At 27.8% G+C, this 22,213-nt stretch overlaps 1 protein-coding gene and 1 pseudogene across 1 annotated transcript; both read right to left on the bottom strand.

The window, feature by feature from the left end:
- Positions 1-5,844: 5,844 nt before the first annotated feature.
- LOC127114938 (beta-galactosidase) lies at positions 5,845-8,983 on the bottom strand. Its single transcript, XM_051046689.1, has 2 exons — positions 6,557-8,983; positions 5,845-6,475 (listed from the first exon to the last, which is right to left on the bottom strand). Exons 1-2 carry the CDS (start codon positions 8,724-8,726, stop codon positions 6,210-6,212), a joined length of 2,436 nt encoding a protein of 811 aa, XP_050902646.1. The 5' UTR covers positions 8,727-8,983; the 3' UTR covers positions 5,845-6,209.
- A 9,940-nt stretch (positions 8,984-18,923) lies between these two features.
- LOC127114940 (beta-galactosidase 7-like) lies at positions 18,924-21,806 on the bottom strand (annotated as a pseudogene).
- Positions 21,807-22,213: the final 407 nt, after the last annotated feature.

Below are 22,213 nucleotides of genomic sequence, written 5' to 3'. Positions count from 1 at the left end.
TTAATTTGAATCAACAAAAATTAATTTTATTCTGTAATAAAAAATAAATTTTATCTGTCACTAATAATAGGGGATGGCCGACTACTTTGAAGACAAAAACATCACAAATCATTATAAAAAGTTATTGAAAACATTAATGTCATAAAATATAATGTCATCATTAAAAAAAACGAATGATAAAATATTTACAATAAATTATATTTAAAGTTGTTCTCAATTAAATTAAATAATGAATATAATAAATATTTAAATTTTATATTATAAACATTATTACTGAAAATTTAAAAACTCATTGAATTCTATTACATTATACTTTTGATTATCCATATGTAATTTAACTTAATTTTTAATTTTTATTAATAAATAATAAAATAACATCAAATTTACATCTATTTATTTCCTAACGATAATAGAAAGTTATCAATTTCATTTTTGAACTAAATTGAAATATTTATTACCAATAAAGATTTAATAAAAACTTTAATTGGAGTTATGATGAAACAATTACACTACACTTCATTTTAACCATTAATATTATCATTTTAATTTACTATATTATTTTTCAAAAAAAGTATAAATAAAATATTATTTATGAGCACAAAAATGTCATAAATAATTGTAAAAAATTATTGAAAAAATTGATGTCATAAAAGTTAATTTCATCATTAAAAAATGTGATAAAAATTAAATAATGAATATAATAAATGATTTAATTTTGTATTATTAATTTTTTTATTAAAAATTGAAATATGAATGTGAATAATAAATAAATTATTTTACTTATAAACATTAAAAAAAATTTACATATAAGATTTTATCCTAAATATTAACAACACATAATAAAATGACTACTGGGACTTTAATATTTTAAAAAATGCTTAAAAAATGACTACGGGAACTCTTTTGCCAAGTCCTCCGGTACACAAAAATTAACTATCGGAACTCTTTGGCAAAGTCTTCCGGTATACAAAAAAAATATTAAAAAAAATTTGAAAAATAACTACCGGTACTCTTTTGTAAAGTCTCCCGGTATACAAAAAAAATTATTATTTTTTAAAAAATAAATAAATAAATTAGTTAAAAATATATAAGGATAAAATTTGTAAGGGTGTAAGGATAAATGTAGGGGTATGAGGTAAAAATTTGCTGGCACAAAGGTCTAAAAAACTTTAATTTATCACAAAGGATATATAAACCCGAATATATCTACTTTTTTTGTAAGAATTTAACGCATGAATTAATGATAATAAATAAAATAAACTTTTTTTTAAATCATTAAAGATAATCAATAAATTGATGGACTTAAATTACTTACCTATTTAATTATTGACAATTTTAATTTTGTTATAGTTAAGAATTAATTGGATTTCAATTTCATATTTAGTGGTTAACCCTTGCATAGAATATTCCTTTATTATTATCACAATTTCATTCATTGAGCCGATTAAAATAATAAACATAGGAAAATGTATACGCTTCAGTCATAAGAAAAGTCATAGGAACGCATTGTTGTATATAAACAACAATCTCTTAACTTTTTTTAATACCACACCATAGCAACTATCTTAACGTCGATCATAAATAATAATGATTGCTTACTCTGAGTCAGAGTCGTTTGATTGTGGAACGTTTTTCTTCAGGGAACTCCTTTACATGTAACAAAAGCCAAATAGCTTATACCACGATTTAGAGAAATGATAGAAGAGAGAAATTCATATACCATAACAAAATATAAAAAATACTTCATGTAAATGAAACATACAAACCAATCAAAGGCTTAAAAATGCATGTTTTTTGGGAACGACTTATGTCATAAATATTCAAGACTCATACTCCACAATTCCACACTATTATTTTGAATTTGTCACCATAGAAACAATTTTAGAAAGAGTTGGAGAAAACAATGTTCTTTCTGGTAGTATTATACATAAGTTATCCTACAACAATATAAATTATATTATATAACTATATTCAGGTTTCTTTTCAGACATGATTGGAGCGCTTCATTCTCTTGGACATTAAGAACACATTTACTCATAAGGAAAACCTACAAAAATTCTCAGACTTGAGTTAAGGCTACAAGAGTAAGATTTTAACTACCCATATTTGCTTATTCATATAGTCGTATATAAATTAAGTGTATTAAATTAAAATTAATCTAAACATTATAATAATAATTTATTCATTTATACATATGAATGAAATTGTAAAGGCCATGTTGTGGGAAAAATAGCTATTGAATTTGAAAATTTGATGATAAGTCAATAAAAAAAATGACCAAAGTTGCAATCACCTCTACAATAGTGAATGTGTTTAGAGGTAACTATATATTTAAATCTTATATATATTATATTCACTCAGAAGTATTACCATTTTCACTAATAAACTTAAATTTTTGATCCACCGCTCGATCAACTCAACTTCAACTATTCAGATTTACATCAATCTAGAAAATTCAGAATTCTAAAAAAATTAGTGTACCCATTGATTATACTTTATTTGGTTACTAATATTTATTAATTGTCTTTTTATTCTGTATAAACTATACACTCCATCAAATACTTATCTAGAAATAAAGGAGATTCCTATCATTGAGTTTTAAAATATGTCACCTCAAAAGATAATGACTCAAAATAGAACTACACTACAAAATGTAATGGCAATGACATGAGAGTCAGATATTAAGGTACACTATACATTTTAATTAAAAAATATTTTGTAAATACAATTATGTTATTTTACTTACCAATTTTTTTAAACTTTTAAATATAGGAAGTTTTTAGACTACTTAACATGTGCCCTTAGGGCACAAGTTAATCACATGTTCAAGATAATATTGAAAGTGTTCCATGAAACCGCTAATGCGAGTTTTTATAAAAAAAATTAATATATATCATAAATAAAATTTTATTTTATTTCAAAGACTTATTTTTACCATATTCACAACCTTCTTTACAACCAGCGCATCACGCAGGTCGTATACTAGTTTACTATCACTTATAAAACCAAAACTCATCGGTTTATGATTGGTGGGGAGCATACCATTTCGCTATATATAATTATATCATAACAAAATATTTGACATATATTTGGTATCTCTTGGTGATTCTTGTAACATCCCATACTTTCCGCAAGATATTGTTCAGAATATACTATTAAAATGCGACTGCTTTTTTATTTCTAAAATGGAATACTTATAATGATAACTGAAATAAAATTCAAGAAAAAAAGGTAGACTTAATAAATTTGAGCAACAGTTGGAAAAATCTCTAACGGAAGAAAATCAAGTAAAATAGTGTACCATAACGACCAATAATTAAATAAAGTGTTAATTTGCAAAAATCATGTTTTTTCCCTTACGCACTTCGAGCAACACATTCAATCATAAATTTCACCTAGAGTATCTAAAATGTTAATTGTACGGGTCAAATTCCATATACACATTGAATCATGTTGACCATAACAAAATGTCATAAAATATCACAAAACACTTCATTAAGAAAAATATAATTAAATTTTTGTATATATATATATATATATATATATATATATATATATATATATATATATATATATATATATATATATGAAATACAATGAAACCAAAACCACTACTGAGACATTGACAACCCAGATATGTTAACTCATTTAAACAGGGAAGCGGTCATAAAGACTCCTGCCACAAAGGTCTAAAAAAACGTTAATTTATCACAAAGGATATGTAAACCCGAATATGTCTACTATTTTTTTTAGGAATTTAACACATGAATTAATGACAATAAATAGAATAAACTTTTTTTTTAAAATCATTAAAGATAATCAATAAATTGATGGACTTGAATTACTTACCTATTTAATTATTGACAATTTTAATTTTGTTATAATTAAGAATTAATTGGATTTCCATTTCATATTTAGTGGTTTACCCTTGCATATAATATTCATTTATTATCATCACCCTTTCATTCATTGAGCCGATTAAAATAATAAACATAGGAAAATATACACGCTTCAGTCATAAGAAAGGTCATAGGAGCGCATTGTCGTATATAAATAACAATCTCTTAACTTTTTTAATACCACATCCTAACAACTTTCTTAACATCGACCATATTCACTATATATCCATTCGTAGAAATGATTTTGTTAGACGAATAGGTAATAATTTTTTATCTAAAATATTGTGTTTATTGTTCACAAAATATACTTTTATATTCAAAAAATTTAACATTATTACTTTTCGTTATAAGTTAATTGATTTTAATATTTTATTGCTATTTTTTTTCTTCAGGGAACTCCTTTACATGTAACGAAAGCCAAATAGCTTATACCACAATTTAGAGAAATGATACAAGAGAAAAATTTATATACCATAAAAAATATAAAAAATACTTCATGTAAATGAAACATACAAACCAATCAAAGGCTTAAAAATGCATGTTTTTTTGGGAACGACTTATGTCATAAATATTCAAGACTCATACTCCACAACTCCACACTATTATTTTGAATTTGTTACCATAGAAACAATTTTAGAACGAGTTGGAGATAACAATGTTCTTTCTGGTAGTATTATACATAAGTTACCCTATAACAATATAAATTGTATTATATAACTATATTCATGTTTCTTTTCAAACATAATTGGAGTGCTTCATTCTCTTGGACATTAAAAACACATTTACTCACAAGGAAAACCTACAAAAATTCTCAGACTTGAGTTAAGGCTATAAGAGTAAGATTTTAACTACTCATACTTGCTTATTCATATATTCGTATATAAATTAAATGTATTAAATTAAAATTAATCTAAACATTATAATCATAATTTATTCATTTTTTCATATGAACGAAATTGTAAAGGCCATGTTGTGGGAAAAAATAGCTATTGAATTTGAAAATTTGATGATAAGTCAACCAGAAAAGAATCACAGGTCGATGATACCATGTGAAGATGGACTCTATGCAAATCATGCCATGGAAATGACAAGCTTTTGGCTATGGCTTGGAGAAGAAGAAAGAAAGGCTAACATGCATGCAACGATGAGAAAAGTAGAACCAATGTATTGGTTAATCTTAATCAGTTACATGAGCATTGTTTTGCTTATATATGAAGTAATCTTCAACTAACTAACCAACTATAGTGTAACTAACTTAGAGTTAAGTTATTTATGTTATGGATGTTAGTTACATCATCATGTAGTTACATCGGCATGTGCATGCGTATGATTTACATTATCATCATCATTTCTATTATCATTAACAAAATCAATAATAAAAATTCAACTCATCATCCAATTTAATATCACTAGCTTCTATGTAACTCTTAATAGTCTTAACACATTCATATTCTCTGGCATTGAGTCATCGTCTTTGTATATCATATTAAACAACTTCCAAATTAAACGTGTTTTATTTTGTGCGTTTTTACGGTCATAGAACTCTTTTAATTTATTCAACATTTATGACCTTGATTTTACTTCTTATAATCTTCTTCCTATGGGATAAATATGTTCAAACAAGCTATTCATCTATTTGAATTATTATTAAATAGGTTTTATTTTATATATTATTAATTTAATTTTTTGGTTGATTTTAGTAATTTTTTCTAACTTTACATTATATTTTATTTGAAATATTTTAATGAATTTACTTACTTAATCTTAAAATTTTATTTTTCTTTCATAAATATTTTAAAATATTAGTGGAAGTGGGAGAAATTTTGTAGAATTAAGTTTATAATTGGAGTTATAGATTTTTATGACATCTAATTGCATAATTTAATTATGATTTTAAATCATGGAAGTGAATAAAAAAATGTGAGATAGAAATAAAAGAGAAAAGAGGAACTGCACTAAAGAATATAATTCTAAAGATCGTCACATAAAAAAATTATGACGTGGCATAGGAAAATATAAAAGATATAAGAGTGCACCTGAACATAATCAAAGCCCATCATCAAAGTCATCACATAGGAGTTGTACACTCCTAATTTGTTTTCTAAGATAATAATAGTTATTTATACTTTTTTTGTTTATTTGTCTAGTCTAAAGTAAGAAAATGAAACTATGATGACTAAGGTTGTAGCATAAGTAAAAAATTGAAATTTTAAAAATAAAAAGTGGAGCCCAACAGAAAAATATAACATAAAGAAATATATGTCACACATTATAGAATGTGCTAACATGGAGACAAATTATAATATAGAACTACACGTGCACCATTTGTACACGATTATCTTCAGGATTAGAGCCATCACATAGGAGTTGCACAGCTAGCTGGCCATTTATGCCACCTTTAGTTATTCCAAATATGGAACTTGTCACGTTAATTGAACATAATTGTTTTCCACCACATGCTTTTTCGACCACTGCCACACTATGGCGTGATTCCCATTCACCTACTTGAAATGATCCACAATTTCCTTGTGGATCTCCATAGCTCGCAAACTGGATTTCTGAAATAGTTTTTCCATCAGGGCATTTTAGTTCTAAGGTTTTTCCATAATCTGTTCTTGCACATATAAAATCAATTGCAACTGTTTGAACAGACACATTAAAAGGGCTTCCACCCATTTCCTCAAACAAAACCAACGTGTTACTTTTTGTGTCATTATTTAAGAATGACCTTGGCACATGGTAAAACCTCTGAGATGGTTCTCCACAGCCACTCAAACATTTATCAGCTCCATAATTTCCTCTATAATCACATTTAATATCACATCCATTTTTGTCAGCTACCATTGTAGGCCAATACCTTCCAATACTTTGACCATTAACCCATGCATGTCCTTTTGTAAGGCCTATGAAATCCAAGACTACAGAGTCTTTACCTTCAGGGGTCTTAAAAGTAGTCTTGTACCAAGTCAATGGTTTTCCTATAACAACATTGTTTATGTTCCATTGAACTCCATTTTTAATTTTAGAATCATAGAACCTTCTAGCCTCACCGTTTAATCCAACCTTGTATGACCAACTAGATTTTGATAAATCCATAGTATTACCTGAACTGGTTGCAATGAGTTTCACAGGACCCCCAACAATACCAGTTTCTTTCATATCAAAAGATGCACCATAATGCGCATGACCAACTGTACCACTTAGTAAACTTATAATGTTGGTACCTTGTTTTAACGAAACGATTTTTTCATATGTAAAACGAAGGTTATCATATGTTCCCCACTGTGGGCCAATATATTGTCCATTAACATAGGCATGAAGAACATGGCCTGATGTGTTCACTTGCAAAGTTGCATTACTCCAAGTGGATGTTTCATTGATGAAAACCTTGGTCATGTACCACAAATAATCACTAGCATCAACAGTAACACTCTTTTGCTCTAAAAGTTGAGACGCGTTAAATGTACCTATTGCTTGTAAGGTGTCTTCCACAGGGTCAGATGCCCATGTCCAGATGAGTGAGTTTCCTAATTCTTTAGATAGTTTCTTCACATAAACATTTGTTTGTGCATCAACCTTTGCAGTGTTGAAAACTTCCTTGTTGCAATCTTGGAGAATAGACACTGACCAAGAAGGCAAATGGTACTTTCCATCTTGTTGTAGATCAACTTCAACATCCTTAGAATTATGTGAATTACTCAAAAAACAAAAATTTTCTCCAGTGGCATTATTTGCATATGTAGTCAAATATACTGAATCTCCATATTGCTTCTCTGTAACCGTTCCATTAGTGAGAACCTTCTCTCCTAACTTTATGGCGGCATGGAGTTTTTTAAGATGTCCCCATTTTGGTTGGTTCAAGTTACCATATTCATCAAGTGGTGCATCATAGTCATATGCTGTAATAATATATGGACCACCCGCAGTTCTTCCAAAATTTGTTCCTCCATGGTACATGTAGTAGTTTTGGAGGACACCACCGTTTTGAAAAAAACGTGCAACTGAAAATGCTACATCTTCAGCAGTTCTGTGTGGCTTCCTTTCACCCCATTTTTGGAACCAGCCAACCCAATTCTCTGTAAACATTTTGGGGCTTTTAGGATTGTTTGGCTTGAAATTATCACAATAATAACCATTGCATGTGTTGATAATAGGTGATGGAGCATTGTTTTGCTTGCACATGATCCATGGGACGCCGACATTTTGAGCTAAAGCCATCTGGGCACACCATTTAATGTATGCATTCCCATCTTCTCCATAATTAGTTATGACATCTCCATATTCATTCTCAATTTGAGCTAAAATAATTGGCCCCCCTTGTGGTGCAAACAATCCAGCTTCTTTGCACAAGGTCACAATCTTTGTTGTGAATATTTTCATTTCCTCCTTAAAAACTACATTGTCAGTCCTTAGTTGAATCCCTGGCAAGTTGTGTAACCACATTGGGAAACCTCCATAGTTCCATTCAGCACAAACATAAGGACCAATTCGAAGCACAACATAAAGACCTTCTTCATGAACATTTTTTAGAAACTTGATGAAGTCTAGATTTTCAGAAAAATCATATTGGCGGCGAATAGGTTCGTGAAGGTCCCAAAATATATATGTTTCGATGGCATCAAGACCACCATCTTTTGCTTTCTTAATAAGATCTGGCCACATTTGGGAAGTGCTGCGTGGGTAGTGGATTGCACCAGATATTATTATTCGTCGTTCTCCATTGATGATAATGGCATTTGTATCATATTCAACCGTTGTTGCAAATGAGAAAGCACACAACAAAAATGAACATACAATAAAAAAGAGCCCAATCCTGGGATTAAACATATTGTTTTGTTCTCCAAAAAAATATTATTGTGTATTGTTTAAAATCAACAGGTTTTTATAGGCACAATTTATTATTTTATTATCCTATTTTTAGTTTATTTGTAAGCCATGTATAAAATCTATCCAATTTGCTAAGATAGATATTTGGGTCTATAATTAACTTTCCTCCATAACTTAAATTGGTCTTTCGGTTATAAATTATGAATTGTCATTTTCTATTGTGAAAGTTTCTTTTGTAAAATATAAAATAACAGTTGGCTAAAAGATCTTATCTTCATTACATATTAGCTAGCCATCTTATGTTTGTACTCCTAAAAAAATCATATTAGCAACACACATCCAATTCCGATTATCATAAAAAAATACAAACAATTTTTTAATAGTTTTTTAACAATAACAATATTTTCTAAAAAACATAATTTTCAATTTCATAAAGTATTAAAATTTTCAAATAATATCTAGAATTAGAAATTAAAATTACAAAAATAAATTTAAGTAATTTAAAGAAGTTGTGATTTATTCACAAGATAACTTAGTATATTTGTATATAATTAAAAAATGGACTAATTATCCATAAAACTACTGAACAACTATTAATAATTATGAACATTGGTAAAGTTGTACAATATTAAAAAACTAAAATTATATATAACTTTTTTTTTCTCAATAAAAGCATTAAATTGTCATTATAAAAAAACAGTCATTACAAAAATCAATCCAATGGATCCAGGTATCAACCAAAACAAGACCTATTATATTCAAGGATGAATTGTATTCACATGGTTTTCTAACTCTCTATGCAATGTACATCTCGCTACAATATTTCGTATTATCTTATCTTTTAAATATGGGTTCTTATCTCTTTGTGAAAATATCTTCTCATTCCTACTTCTCCAAATCTCATAAACTGCTTCCGCTATAGCTATTTTCAAAATATGCCACTTCCAAACTTTTATCTTTGTTTCTTTTATCATCCACATTTTCTCTCTATTCCAAATATAAAGATTTCTTCTAATGCCCATCCACATTAGAATGTCTCTCCAAATATGGTTAAGAGCATCACAAGCAAAAAAGAGATGGATCATGGATTCACAATTCTCACAGAAATAACATTTACTAACATTTATAAAACCAAACCTCATTCGTCTATCTTTGATGGAGAGTTTACCATTCAACTTTATATAATTATATCATAAATTTTTTTTTGACGCATACTTGGTATCTCTTGGTGGTTCTTGTAACATCTCATACTTTCTCCAAGATATTATTTAGAATTTACTATTAAAATGGACTGTTTTTTTTATAAAATGGAATACTTATAATGAAAACTGAAATAAAATTCGGAAAAAAATGTAGATTTAATAAAATTGAGCAATGGTTCGACAAATTGCTAGCGAAAGAAAATCAGTATCCGCATTTCTAATCGAGTTCAAATGTTAACAATAAGTGAAGTAAAATAGTATAACACAACGACCAATTATTAAATAAAGTGCTAATTTGCAAAAATCTTATTTTTCTTCCATACGCCCTTCAAGCAACACATTCAATCATGCATTTTTTCTTGAGTACCTAAAATGTTAATTGTAAGGGTCAAATTCCATATGCACGTTGAATCATGTTCACCATAAGAAAATGTCATAAAATAGCACAAAACACTTCACCAAAAAAACTATAATTAAAAGTTTTTTTTGTATTATATATATATATATATATATATATATATATATATATATATATATATATATATATATATATATATATATGTGTGTGTGTGTGTGTGTGTGTGTGTTATGAAATGCATGAACCCAAAATGACTAATGAGACATTAACCATCTATATATGTAAATCCATTTCAATGGCGGAAGCTGTCCTAAAGTCTCTTGCCACAAAACTCTAAGAAATGTTAATTTGTCACAAAAGCTTTTGACAGAAAGGCCTAAAAAGCGTCAAACTTTTTATCAAGACATAACAAGTGACTCTACTACAACATTCCACATAATGCATATTTCACTAGGATAACAAGTACATCTTTTATGAAATTGAAAAAGTATAGGCTGAGTATTTTTACGTGTAAGATATAAATTGAGTTAATAAATTTTTATAAAGCTGAAAGTTGAGAGATAAGACAGACAAAAGTGACACCGATTGAAGCAAACAATAGAGAAAATTATTGGAATGTACATGACTTTTTCAAGATAAGGAGAATGGTTCTATTTATTAGGTTTATTCAATTCTCACTTAGTCCAAACACCCCAATTTTTAGGAACCAAATTCACTAAGTCAACAATTTTTATTTTTTTCAATTACTAACCCACTAACTACCTATTGCGTATATTCTTAAGATCACACACATACTGCTATAAATAAATTTGGTACCATAATAAAGCACATGCTTATACACTAAGTGCACAAGTAAGCATTTTATATGGTAGTGGACAGTCAACAAGACCAAGGCAATGACCCTAACTAATATTTATATTACGTTACTAAATATTCTAATTTGTCGAGTACCGGTATGTATATTTACATTATAATATTCAAAACAAAATTCAATTTCTATTTATATCTATTAAAACCAATGCAACAAACACCTAACCTTAACTTCTTAAAAAATAATCCACATCATTCGATTAGATCATGTGTACAACTTTTACTAAACCACTAATCAAAATACCACTATTTGCCAACACCCCATATGATATTCTTTGACTCTTTCCATACTAAAATCCATTTTCTCCCTCTCTAATTTCTCCAAAACCAGGCTAGGAGTGGCAAAACTCAGAGAAATGGAGAGAAACTTATAATTTTGTACCTTAAAGAAAATGGTTTCAAGTACTTCTCAGTAGAATAAGAGAGTAATCAAAGTAATCACTACTCCTGTTGCAAATATCTCAGGAAGTCATTCTGTTCTTGCAAAGTTGATTTTGAATTTCTCTAATTACATTTCTCGATTTTGGATTAGTGTTGCATAATTAGTTATGTGTGTGGTTGTTATTGCAGGATTATATTTTGGATTTCTTCCATCACGATTAGATTTTCATCTTCCCACCGTTATGGAAAAATAGATTTTGGAATGTTTTCTTGCAAAATTCTATTCTGGATTTCTCCGACTGGATTGTTGTTCTTGCAGAATTCTACTTTAGATTTCTCCAATATTATGAAATGATTCAAAATCTTCAGAAAAGAACAATGTTAGGGAATAAACAAATTTGTTGCAACGTTTTCAATCCCTCTTCTTTCATTCCAAGTAGTTTCATCAAACAATATCAATAAAATGAGTTTAAAATCCATGTATGTTAATTTCATTTAGAAACTTCTTGCATTTGCTCTCTTAACCACAATTATTAAGATCTTCGGAAAAGGTGGTTTGAAATGGATTAAAACTGATTTATCGTTGTTAACCCTTCCTAATACTTTAATTCTTGGAATTCCATTGTTGAAAAATATGGATAATGATGAAGTTGTTGTTCTTTTAGCTTAGATTATTATCTTAAAGAGTATGCTTGTTTTCTTGTAGAGTTTGATTTGGTACAATTTGCTTTTTTTGTATAGGAATTTAATGTTGTCAAGAACATGCTATATGCACCTTCTTCACAAACTACATAGGTACAAGACAAATCAATTTTGGTTTTCCTTTCTTGCATAATTCTATTTTTATTTCACTAAATTTTTTAAAAAATATAACACATATTACATTTTTATGCCAAATATTAATAGTATCACAAATGGCCAAAGTAAAAAATTACCAGAATGAAATATTTACCTACCTACTAATAATATTATAATAATTTATTTTAAATATAACATAGGAAACAATCGATATGGAAATAATTGAAAGAGATCACTTTCTACCACATGTTATTCAAGTTAATAATTAACTAAATTTATTATTATTGGTAATCAAAATATTTAATGTTAAATTAGAAATAATAAACATAGATATTAAATGTCTTTTAGATTATTATGAATGTTTTTTATTATTATGAGAATTAAATTTAACACCTTTAATAGTTAAAGGCATATGAAATATGTATAATGTATTATATATATTAATCATTAATTCTAATATTAATAGCATTACAAGGGTATAAAAAAGTTACTAAGATAAATATTAAATAAAAACAAATTTTACTACAATTCATAAACAGTATTTATTAAAATTGATTTATCACCATTTAATTTGAATCAACAAAAATTAATTTTATTCTGTAATAAAAAATAAATTTTATCTGTCACTAATAATAGGGGATGGCCGACTACTTTGAAGACAAAAACATCACAAATCATTATAAAAAGTTATTGAAAACATTAATGTCATAAAATATAATGTCATCATTAAAAAAAACGAATGATAAAATATTTACAATAAATTATATTTAAAGTTGTTCTCAATTAAATTAAATAATGAATATAATAAATATTTAAATTTTATATTATTAACATTATTACTGAAAATTTAAAAACTCATTGAATTCTATTACATTATACTTTTGATTATCCATATGTAATTTAACTTAATTTTTAATTTTTATTAATAAATAATAAAATAACATCAAATTTACATCTATTTATTTCCTAACGATAATAGAAAGTTATCAATTTCATTTTTGAACTAAATTGAAATATTTATTACCAATAAAGATTTAATAAAAACTTTAATTGGAGTTATGATGAAACAATTACACTACACTTCATTTTAACCATTAATATTATCATTTTAATTTACTATATTATTTTTCAAAAAAAGTATAAATAAAATATTATTTATGAGCACAAAAATGTCATAAATAATTGTAAAAAATTATTGAAAAAATTGATGTCATAAAAGTTAATTTCATCATTAAAAAATGTGATAAAAACTAAATAATGAATATAATAAATGATTTAATTTTGTATTATTAATTTTTTTATTAAAAATTGAAATATGAATGTGAATAATAAATAAATTATTTTACTTATAAACATTAAAAAAAATTTACATATAAGATTTTATCCTAAATATTAACAACACATAATAAAATGACTACTGGGACTTTAATATTTTAAAAAATGCTTGAAAAATGACTACGGGAACTCTTTTGCCAAGTCCTCCGGTACACAAAAATTAACTATCGGAACTCTTTGGCAAAGTCTTCCGGTATACAAAAAAATATTAAAAAAATTTGAAAAATAACTACCGGTACTCTTTTGTAAAGTCTCCCGGTATACAAAAAAAATTATTATTTTTTAAAAAATAAATAAATAAATTAGTTAAAAATATATAAGGATAAAATTTGTAAGGGTGTAAGGATAAATGTAGGGGTATGAGGTAAAAATTTGCTGGCACAAAGGTCTAAAAAACTTTAATTTATCACAAAGGATATATAAACCCGAATATATCTACTTTTTTTGTAAGAATTTAACGCATGAATTAATGATAATAAATAAAATAAACTTTTTTTTAAATCATTAAAGATAATCAATAAATTGATGGACTTAAATTACTTACCTATTTAATTATTGACAATTTTAATTTTGTTATAGTTAAGAATTAATTGGATTTCAATTTCATATTTAGTGGTTAACCCTTGCATAGAATATTCCTTTATTATTATCACAATTTCATTCATTGAGCCGATTAAAATAATAAACATAGGAAAATGTATACGCTTCAGTCATAAGAAAAGTCATAGGAACGCATTGTTGTATATAAACAACAATCTCTTAACTTTTTTTAATACCACACCATAGCAACTATCTTAACATCGATCATAAATAATAATGATTGCTTACTCTGAGTCAGAGTCGTTTGATTGTGGAACGTTTTTCTTCAGGGGAACTCCTTTACATGTAACAAAAGCCAAATAGCTTATACCACGATTTAGAGAAATGATAGAAGAGAGAAATTCATATACCATAACAAAATATAAAAAATACTTCATGTAAATGAAACATACAAACCAATCAAAGGCTTAAAAATGCATGTTTTTTGGGAACGACTTATGTCATAAATATTCAAGACTCATACTCCACAATTCCACACTATTATTTTGAATTTGTCACCATAGAAACAATTTTAGAAAGAGTTGGAGACAACAATGTTCTTTCTGGTAGTATTATACATAAGTTACCCTACAACAATATAAATTATATTATATAACTATATTCAGGTTTCTTTTCAGACATGATTGGAGCGCTTCATTCTCTTGGACATTAAGAACACATTTACTCATAAGGAAAACCTACAAAAATTCTCAGACTTGAGTTAAGGCTACAAGAGTAAGATTTTAACTACCCATATTTGCTTATTCATATAGTCGTATATAAATTAAGTGTATTAAATTAAAATTAATCTAAACATTATAATAATAATTTATTCATTTATACATATGAATGAAATTGTAAAGGCCATGTTGTGGGAAAAATAGCTATTGAATTTGAAAATTTGATGATAAGTCAATAAAAAAAATGACCATAGTTGCAATCACCTCTACAATAGTGAATGTGTTTAGAGGTAACTATATATTTAAATCTTATATATATTATATTCACTCAGAAGTATTACCATTTTCACTAATAAACTTAAATTTTTGATCCACCGCTCGATCAACTCAACTTCAACTATTCAGATTTACATCAATCTAGAAAATTCAGAATTCTAAAAAATTAGTGTACCCATTGATTATACTTTATTTGGTTACTAATATTTATTAATTGTCTTTTTATTCTGTATAAACTATACACTCCATCAAATACTTAGCTAGAAATAAAGGAGATTCCTATCATTGAGTTTTAAAATATGTCACCTCAAAAGATAATGACTCAAAATAGAACTACACTACAAAATGTAATGGCAATGACATGAGAGTCAGATATTAAGGTACACTATACATTTTAATTAAAAAATATTTTGTAAATACAATTATGTTATTTTACTTACCAATTTTTTAAACTTTTAAATATAGGAAGTTTTTAGACTACTTAACATGTGCCCTTAGGGCACAAGTTAATCACATGTTCAAGATAATATTGAAAGTGTTCCATGAAACCGCTAATGCGAGTTTTATAAAAAAAATTAATATATATCATAAATAAAATTTTATTTTATTTCAAAGACTTATTTTTACCATATGCACAACCTTCTTTACAACCAGCGCATCACGCAGGTCGTATACTAGTTTACTATCACTTATAAAACCAAAACTCATCGGTTTATGATTGGTGGGGAGCATACCATTTCGCTATATATAATTATATCATAAGAAAATATTTGACATATATTTGGTATCTCTTGGTGATTCTTGTAACATCCCATACTTTCCGCAAGATATTGTTCAGAATATACTATTAAAATGCGACTGCTTTTTTATTTCTAAAATGGAATACTTATAATGATAACTGAAATAAAATTCAAGAAAAAAAGGTAGACTTAATAAATTTGAGCAACAGTTGGAAAAATCTCTAACGGAAGAAAATCAAGTAAAATAGTGTACCATAACGACCAATAATTAAATAAAGTGTTAATTTGCAAAAATCATGTTTTTTCCCTTACGCACTTCGAGCAACACATTCAATCATAAATTTCACCTAGAGTATCTAAAATGTTAATTGTACGGGTCAAATTCCATATACACATTGAATCATGTTGACCATAACAAAATGTCATAAAATATCACAAAACACTTCATTAAGAAAAATATAATATATATATATATATATATATATATATATATATATATATATATATATATATATATATATATGAAATACAATGAAACCAAAACCACTACTGAGACATTGACAACCCAGATATGTTAACTCATTTAAACAGGGAAGCGGTCATAAAGACTCCTGCCACAAAGGTCTAAAAAAACGTTAATTTATCACAAAGGATATGTAAACCCGAATATGTCTACTATTTTTTTTAGGAATTTAACATATGAATTAATGACAATAAATAGAATAAACTTTTTTTTTTAAATCATTAAAGATAATCAATAAATTGATGGACTTGAATTACTTACCTATTTAATTATTGACAATTTTAATTTTGTTATAATTAAGAATTAATTGGATTTCCATTTCATATTTAGTGGTTTACCCTTGCATATAATATTCATTTATTATCATCACCCTTTCATTCATTGAGCCGATTAAAATAATAAACATAGGAAAATATATACGCTTCAGTCATAAGAAAGGTCATAGGAGAACTTTCTTAACATCGACCATATTCACTATATATCCATTCGTAGAAATGATTTTGTTAGACGAAGAGGTAATAATTTTTTATCTAAAATATTGTGTTTATTGTTCACAAAATATACTTTTATATTCAAAAAATTTAACATTATTACTTTTCGTTATAAGTTAATTGATTTTAATATTTTATTGCTATTTTTTTTCTTCAGGGAACTCCTTTACATGTAACGAAAGCCAAATAGCTTATACCACAATTTAGAGAAATGATACAAGAGAAAAATTTATATACCATAAAAAATATAAAAAATACTTCATGTAAATGAAACATACAAACCAATCAAAGGCTTAAAAATGCATGTTTTTTTGGGAACGACTTATGTCATAAATATTCAAGACTCATACTCCACAACTCCACACTATTATTTTGAATTTGTTACCATAGAAACAATTTTAGAACGAGTTGGAGATAACAATGTTCTTTCTGGTAGTATTATACATAAGTTACCCTATAACAATATAAATTGTATTATATAACTATATTCATGTTTCTTTTCAAACATAATTGGAGTGCTTCATTCTCTTGGACATTAAAAACACATTTACTCACAAGGAAAACCTACAAAAATTCTCAGACTTGAGTTAAGGCTATAAGAGTAAGATTTTAACTACTCATACTTGCTTATTCATATATTCGTATATAAATTAAATGTATTAAATTAAAATTAATCTAAACATTATAATCATAATTTATTCATTTTTTCATATGAACGAAATTGTAAAGGCCATGTTGTGGGAAAAAATAGCTATTGAATTTGAAAATTTGATGATAAGTCAACCAGAAAAGAATCACAGGTCGATGATACCATGTGAAGATGGACTCTATGCAAATCATGCCATGGAAATGACAAGCTTTTGGCTATGGCTTGGAGAAGAAGAAAGAAAGGCTAACATGCATGCAACGATGAGAAAAGTAGAACCAATGTATTGGTTAATCTTAATCAGTTACATGAGCATTGTTTTGCTTATATATGAAGTAATCTTCAACTAACTAACCAACTATAGTGTAACTAACTTAGAGTTAAGTTATTTATGTTATGGATGTTAGTTACATCATCATGTAGTTACATCGGCATGTGCATGCGTATGATTTACATTATCATCATCATTTCTATTATCATTAACAAAATCAATAATAAAAATTCAACTCATCATCCAATTTAATATCACTAGCTTCTATGTAACTCTTAATAGTCTTAACACATTCATATTCTCTGGCATTGAGTCATCGTCTTTGTATATCATATTAAACAACTTCCAAATTAAACGTGTTTTATTTTGTGCGTTTTTACGGTCATAGAACTCTTTTAATTTATTCAACATTTATGACCTTGATTTTACTTCTTATAATCTTCTTCCTATGGGATAAATATGTTCAAACAAGCTATTCATCTATTTGAATTATTATTAAATAGGTTTTATTTTATATATTATTAATTTAATTTTTTGGTTGATTTTAGTAATTTTTTCTAACTTTACATTATATTTTATTTGAAATATTTTAATGAATTTACTTACTTAATCTTAAAATTTTATTTTTCTTTCATAAATATTTTAAAATATTAGTGGAAGTGGGAGAAATTTTGTAGAATTAAGTTTATAATTGGAGTTATAGATTTTTATGACATCTAATTGCATAATTTAATTATGATTTTAAATCATGGAAGTGAATAAAAAAATGTGAGATAGAAATAAAAGAGAAAAGAGGAACTGCACTAAAGAATATAATTCTAAAGATCGTCACATAAAAAAATTATGACGTGGCATAGGAAAATATAAAAGATATAAGAGTGCACCTGAACATAATCAAAGCCCATCATCAAAGTCATCACATAGGAGTTGTACACTCCTAATTTGTTTTCTAAGATAATAATAGTTATTTATACTTTTTTGTTTATTTGTCTAGTCTAAAGTAAGAAAATGAAACTATGATGACTAAGGTTGTAGCATAAGTAAAAAATTGAAATTTTAAAAATAAAAAGTGGAGCCCAACAGAAAAATATAACATAAAGAAATATATGTCACACATTATAGAATGTGCTAACATGGAGACAAATTATAATATAGAACTACACGTGCACCATTTGTACACGATTATCTTCAGGATTAGAGCCATCACATAGGAGTTGCACAGCTAGCTGGCCATTTATGCCACCTTTAGTTATTCCAAATATGGAACTTGTCACGTTAATTGAACATAATTGTTTTCCACCACATGCTTTTTCGACCACTGCCACACTATGGCGTGATTCCCATTCACCTACTTGAAATGATCCACAATTTCCTTGTGGATCTCCATAGCTCGCAAACTGGATTTCTGAAATAGTTTTTCCATCAGGGCATTTTAGTTCTAAGGTTTTTCCATAATCTGTTCTTGCACATATAAAATCAATTGCAACTGTTTGAACAGACACATTAAAAGGGCTTCCACCCATTTCCTCAAACAAAACCAACGTGTTACTTTTTGTGTCATTATTTAAGAATGACCTTGGCACATGGTAAAACCTCTGAGATGGTTCTCCACAGCCACTCAAACATTTATCAGCTCCATAATTTCCTCTATAATCACATTTAATATCACATCCATTTTTGTCAGCTACCATTGTAGGCCAATACCTTCCAATACTTTGACCATTAACCCATGCATGTCCTTTTGTAAGGCCTATGAAATCCAAGACTACAGAGTCTTTACCTTCAGGGGTCTTAAAAGTAGTCTTGTACCAAGTCAATGGTTTTCCTATAACAACATTGTTTATGTTCCATTGAACTCCATTTTTAATTTTAGAATCATAGAACCTTCTAGCCTCACCGTTTAATCCAACCTTGTATGACCAACTAGATTTTGATAAATCCATAGTATTACCTGAACTGGTTGCAATGAGTTTCACAGGACCCCCAACAATACCAGTTTCTTTCATATCAAAAGATGCACCATAATGCGCATGACCAACTGTACCACTTAGTAAACTTATAATGTTGGTACCTTGTTTTAACGAAACGATTTTTTCATATGTAAAACGAAGGTTATCATATGTTCCCCACTGTGGGCCAATATATTGTCCATTAACATAGGCATGAAGAACATGGCCTGATGTGTTCACTTGCAAAGTTGCATTACTCCAAGTGGATGTTTCATTGATGAAAACCTTGGTCATGTACCACAAATAATCACTAGCATCAACGGTAACACTCTTTTGCTCTAAAAGTTGAGACGCGTTAAATGTACCTATTGCTTGTAAGGTGTCTTCCACAGGGTCAGATGCCCATGTCCAGATGAGTGAGTTTCCTAATTCTTTAGATAGTTTCTTCACATAAACATTTGTTTGTGCATCAACCTTTGCAGTGTTGAAAACTTCCTTGTTGCAATCTTGGAGAATAGACACTGACCAAGAAGGCACATGGTACTTTCCATCTTGTTGTAGATCAACTTCAACATCCTTAGAATTATGTGAATTACTCAAAAAACAAAATTTTTCTCCAGTGGCATTATTTGCATATGTAGTCAAATATACTGAATCTCCATATTGCTTCTCTGTAACCGTTCCATTAGTGAGAACCTTCTCTCCTAACTTTATGGCGGCATGGAGTTTTTTAAGATGTCCCCATTTTGGTTGGTTCAAGTTACCATATTCATCAAGTGGTGCATCATAGTCATATGCTGTAATAATATATGGACCACCCGCAGTTCTTCCAAAATTTGTTCCTCCATGGTACATGTAGTAGTTTTGGAGGACACCACCGTTTTGAAAAAAACGTGCAACTGAAAATGCTACATCTTCAGCAGTTCTGTGTGGCTTCCTTTCACCCCATTTTTGGAACCAGCCAACCCAATTCTCTGTAAACATTTTGGGGCTTTTAGGATTGTTTGGCTTGAAATTATCACAATAATAACCATTGCATGTGTTGATAATAGGTGATGGAGCATTGTTTTGCTTGCACATGATCCATGGGACGCCGACATTTTGAGCTAAAGCCATCTGGGCACACCATTTAATGTATGCATTCCCATCTTCTCCATAATTAGTTATGACATCTCCATATTCATTCTCAATTTGAGCTAAAATAATTGGCCCCATTGTGGTGCAAACAATCCAGCTTCTTTGCACAAGGTCACAATCTTTGTTGTGAATATTTTCATTTCCTCCTTAAAAACTACATTGTCAGTCCTTAGTTGAATCCCTGGCAAGTTGTGTAACCACATTGGGAAACCTCCATAGTTCCATTCAGCACAAACATAAGGACCAATTCGAAGCACAACATAAAGACCTTCTTCATGAACATTTTTTAGAAACTTGATGAAGTCTAGATTTTCAGAAAAATCATATTGGCGGCGAATAGGTTCGTGAAGGTCCCAAAATATATATGTTTCGATGGCATCAAGACCACCATCTTTTGCTTTCTTAATAAGATCTGGCCACATTTGGGAAGTGCTGCGTGGGTAGTGGATTGCACCAGATATTATTATTCGTCGTTCTCCATTGATGATAATGGCATTTGTATCATATTCAACCGTTGTTGCAAATGAGAAAGCACACAACAAAAATGAACATACAATAAAAAAGAGCCCAATCCTGGGATTAAACATATTGTTTTGTTCTCCAAAAAAATATTATTGTGTATTGTTTAAAATCAACAGGTTTTTATAGGCACAATTTATTATTTTATTATCCTATTTTTAGTTTATTTGTAAGCCATGTATAAAATCTATCCAATTTGCTAAGATAGATATTTGGGTCTATAATTAACTTTCCTCCATAACTTAAATTGGTCTTTCGGTTATAAATTATGAATTGTCATTTTCTATTGTGAAAGTTTCTTTTGTAAAATATAAAATAACAGTTGGCTAAAAGATCTTATCTTCATTACATATTAGCTAGCCATCTTATGTTTGTACTCCTAAAAAAATCATATTAGCAACACACATCCAATTCCGATTATCATAAAAAATACAAACAATTTTTTAATAGTTTTTTAACAATAACAATATTTTCTAAAAAACATAATTTTCAATTTCATAAAGTATTAAAATTTCAAATAATATCTAGAATTAGAAATTAAAATTACAAAAATAAATTTAAGTAATTTAAAGAAGTTGTGATTTATTCACAAGATAACTTAGTATATTTGTATATAATTAAAAAATGGACTAATTATCCATAAAACTACTGAACAACTATTAATAATTATGAACATTGGTAAAGTTGTACAATATTAAAAAACTAAAATTATATATAACTTTTTTTTTCTCA

The sequence above is a fragment of the Lathyrus oleraceus genome, unplaced genomic scaffold, assembly GCF_024323335.1.
Source record: "Lathyrus oleraceus cultivar Zhongwan6 unplaced genomic scaffold, CAAS_Psat_ZW6_1.0 chrUn0748, whole genome shotgun sequence".
NCBI classification, from domain to species: Eukaryota; Viridiplantae; Streptophyta; class Magnoliopsida; order Fabales; family Fabaceae; genus Lathyrus; species Lathyrus oleraceus.
The sequence above is the reverse complement of the archived record's forward strand: the minus strand, read 5'-3'. Positions and strand labels throughout refer to the sequence as shown.

Coding starts and splice junctions, on each gene's coding strand:
- LOC127114938 (XM_051046689.1), bottom strand. CDS start 8,726: ATGTTTAATCCCAGGATTGGGCTCTTTTTTATTGTATGTTCATTTTTG. Junction 6,476..6,556: donor AATGGGTGGAAGCCCTTTTA/ATGTGTCTGTTC, acceptor TAAAATGCCCTG/ATGGAAAAACTATTTCAGAA.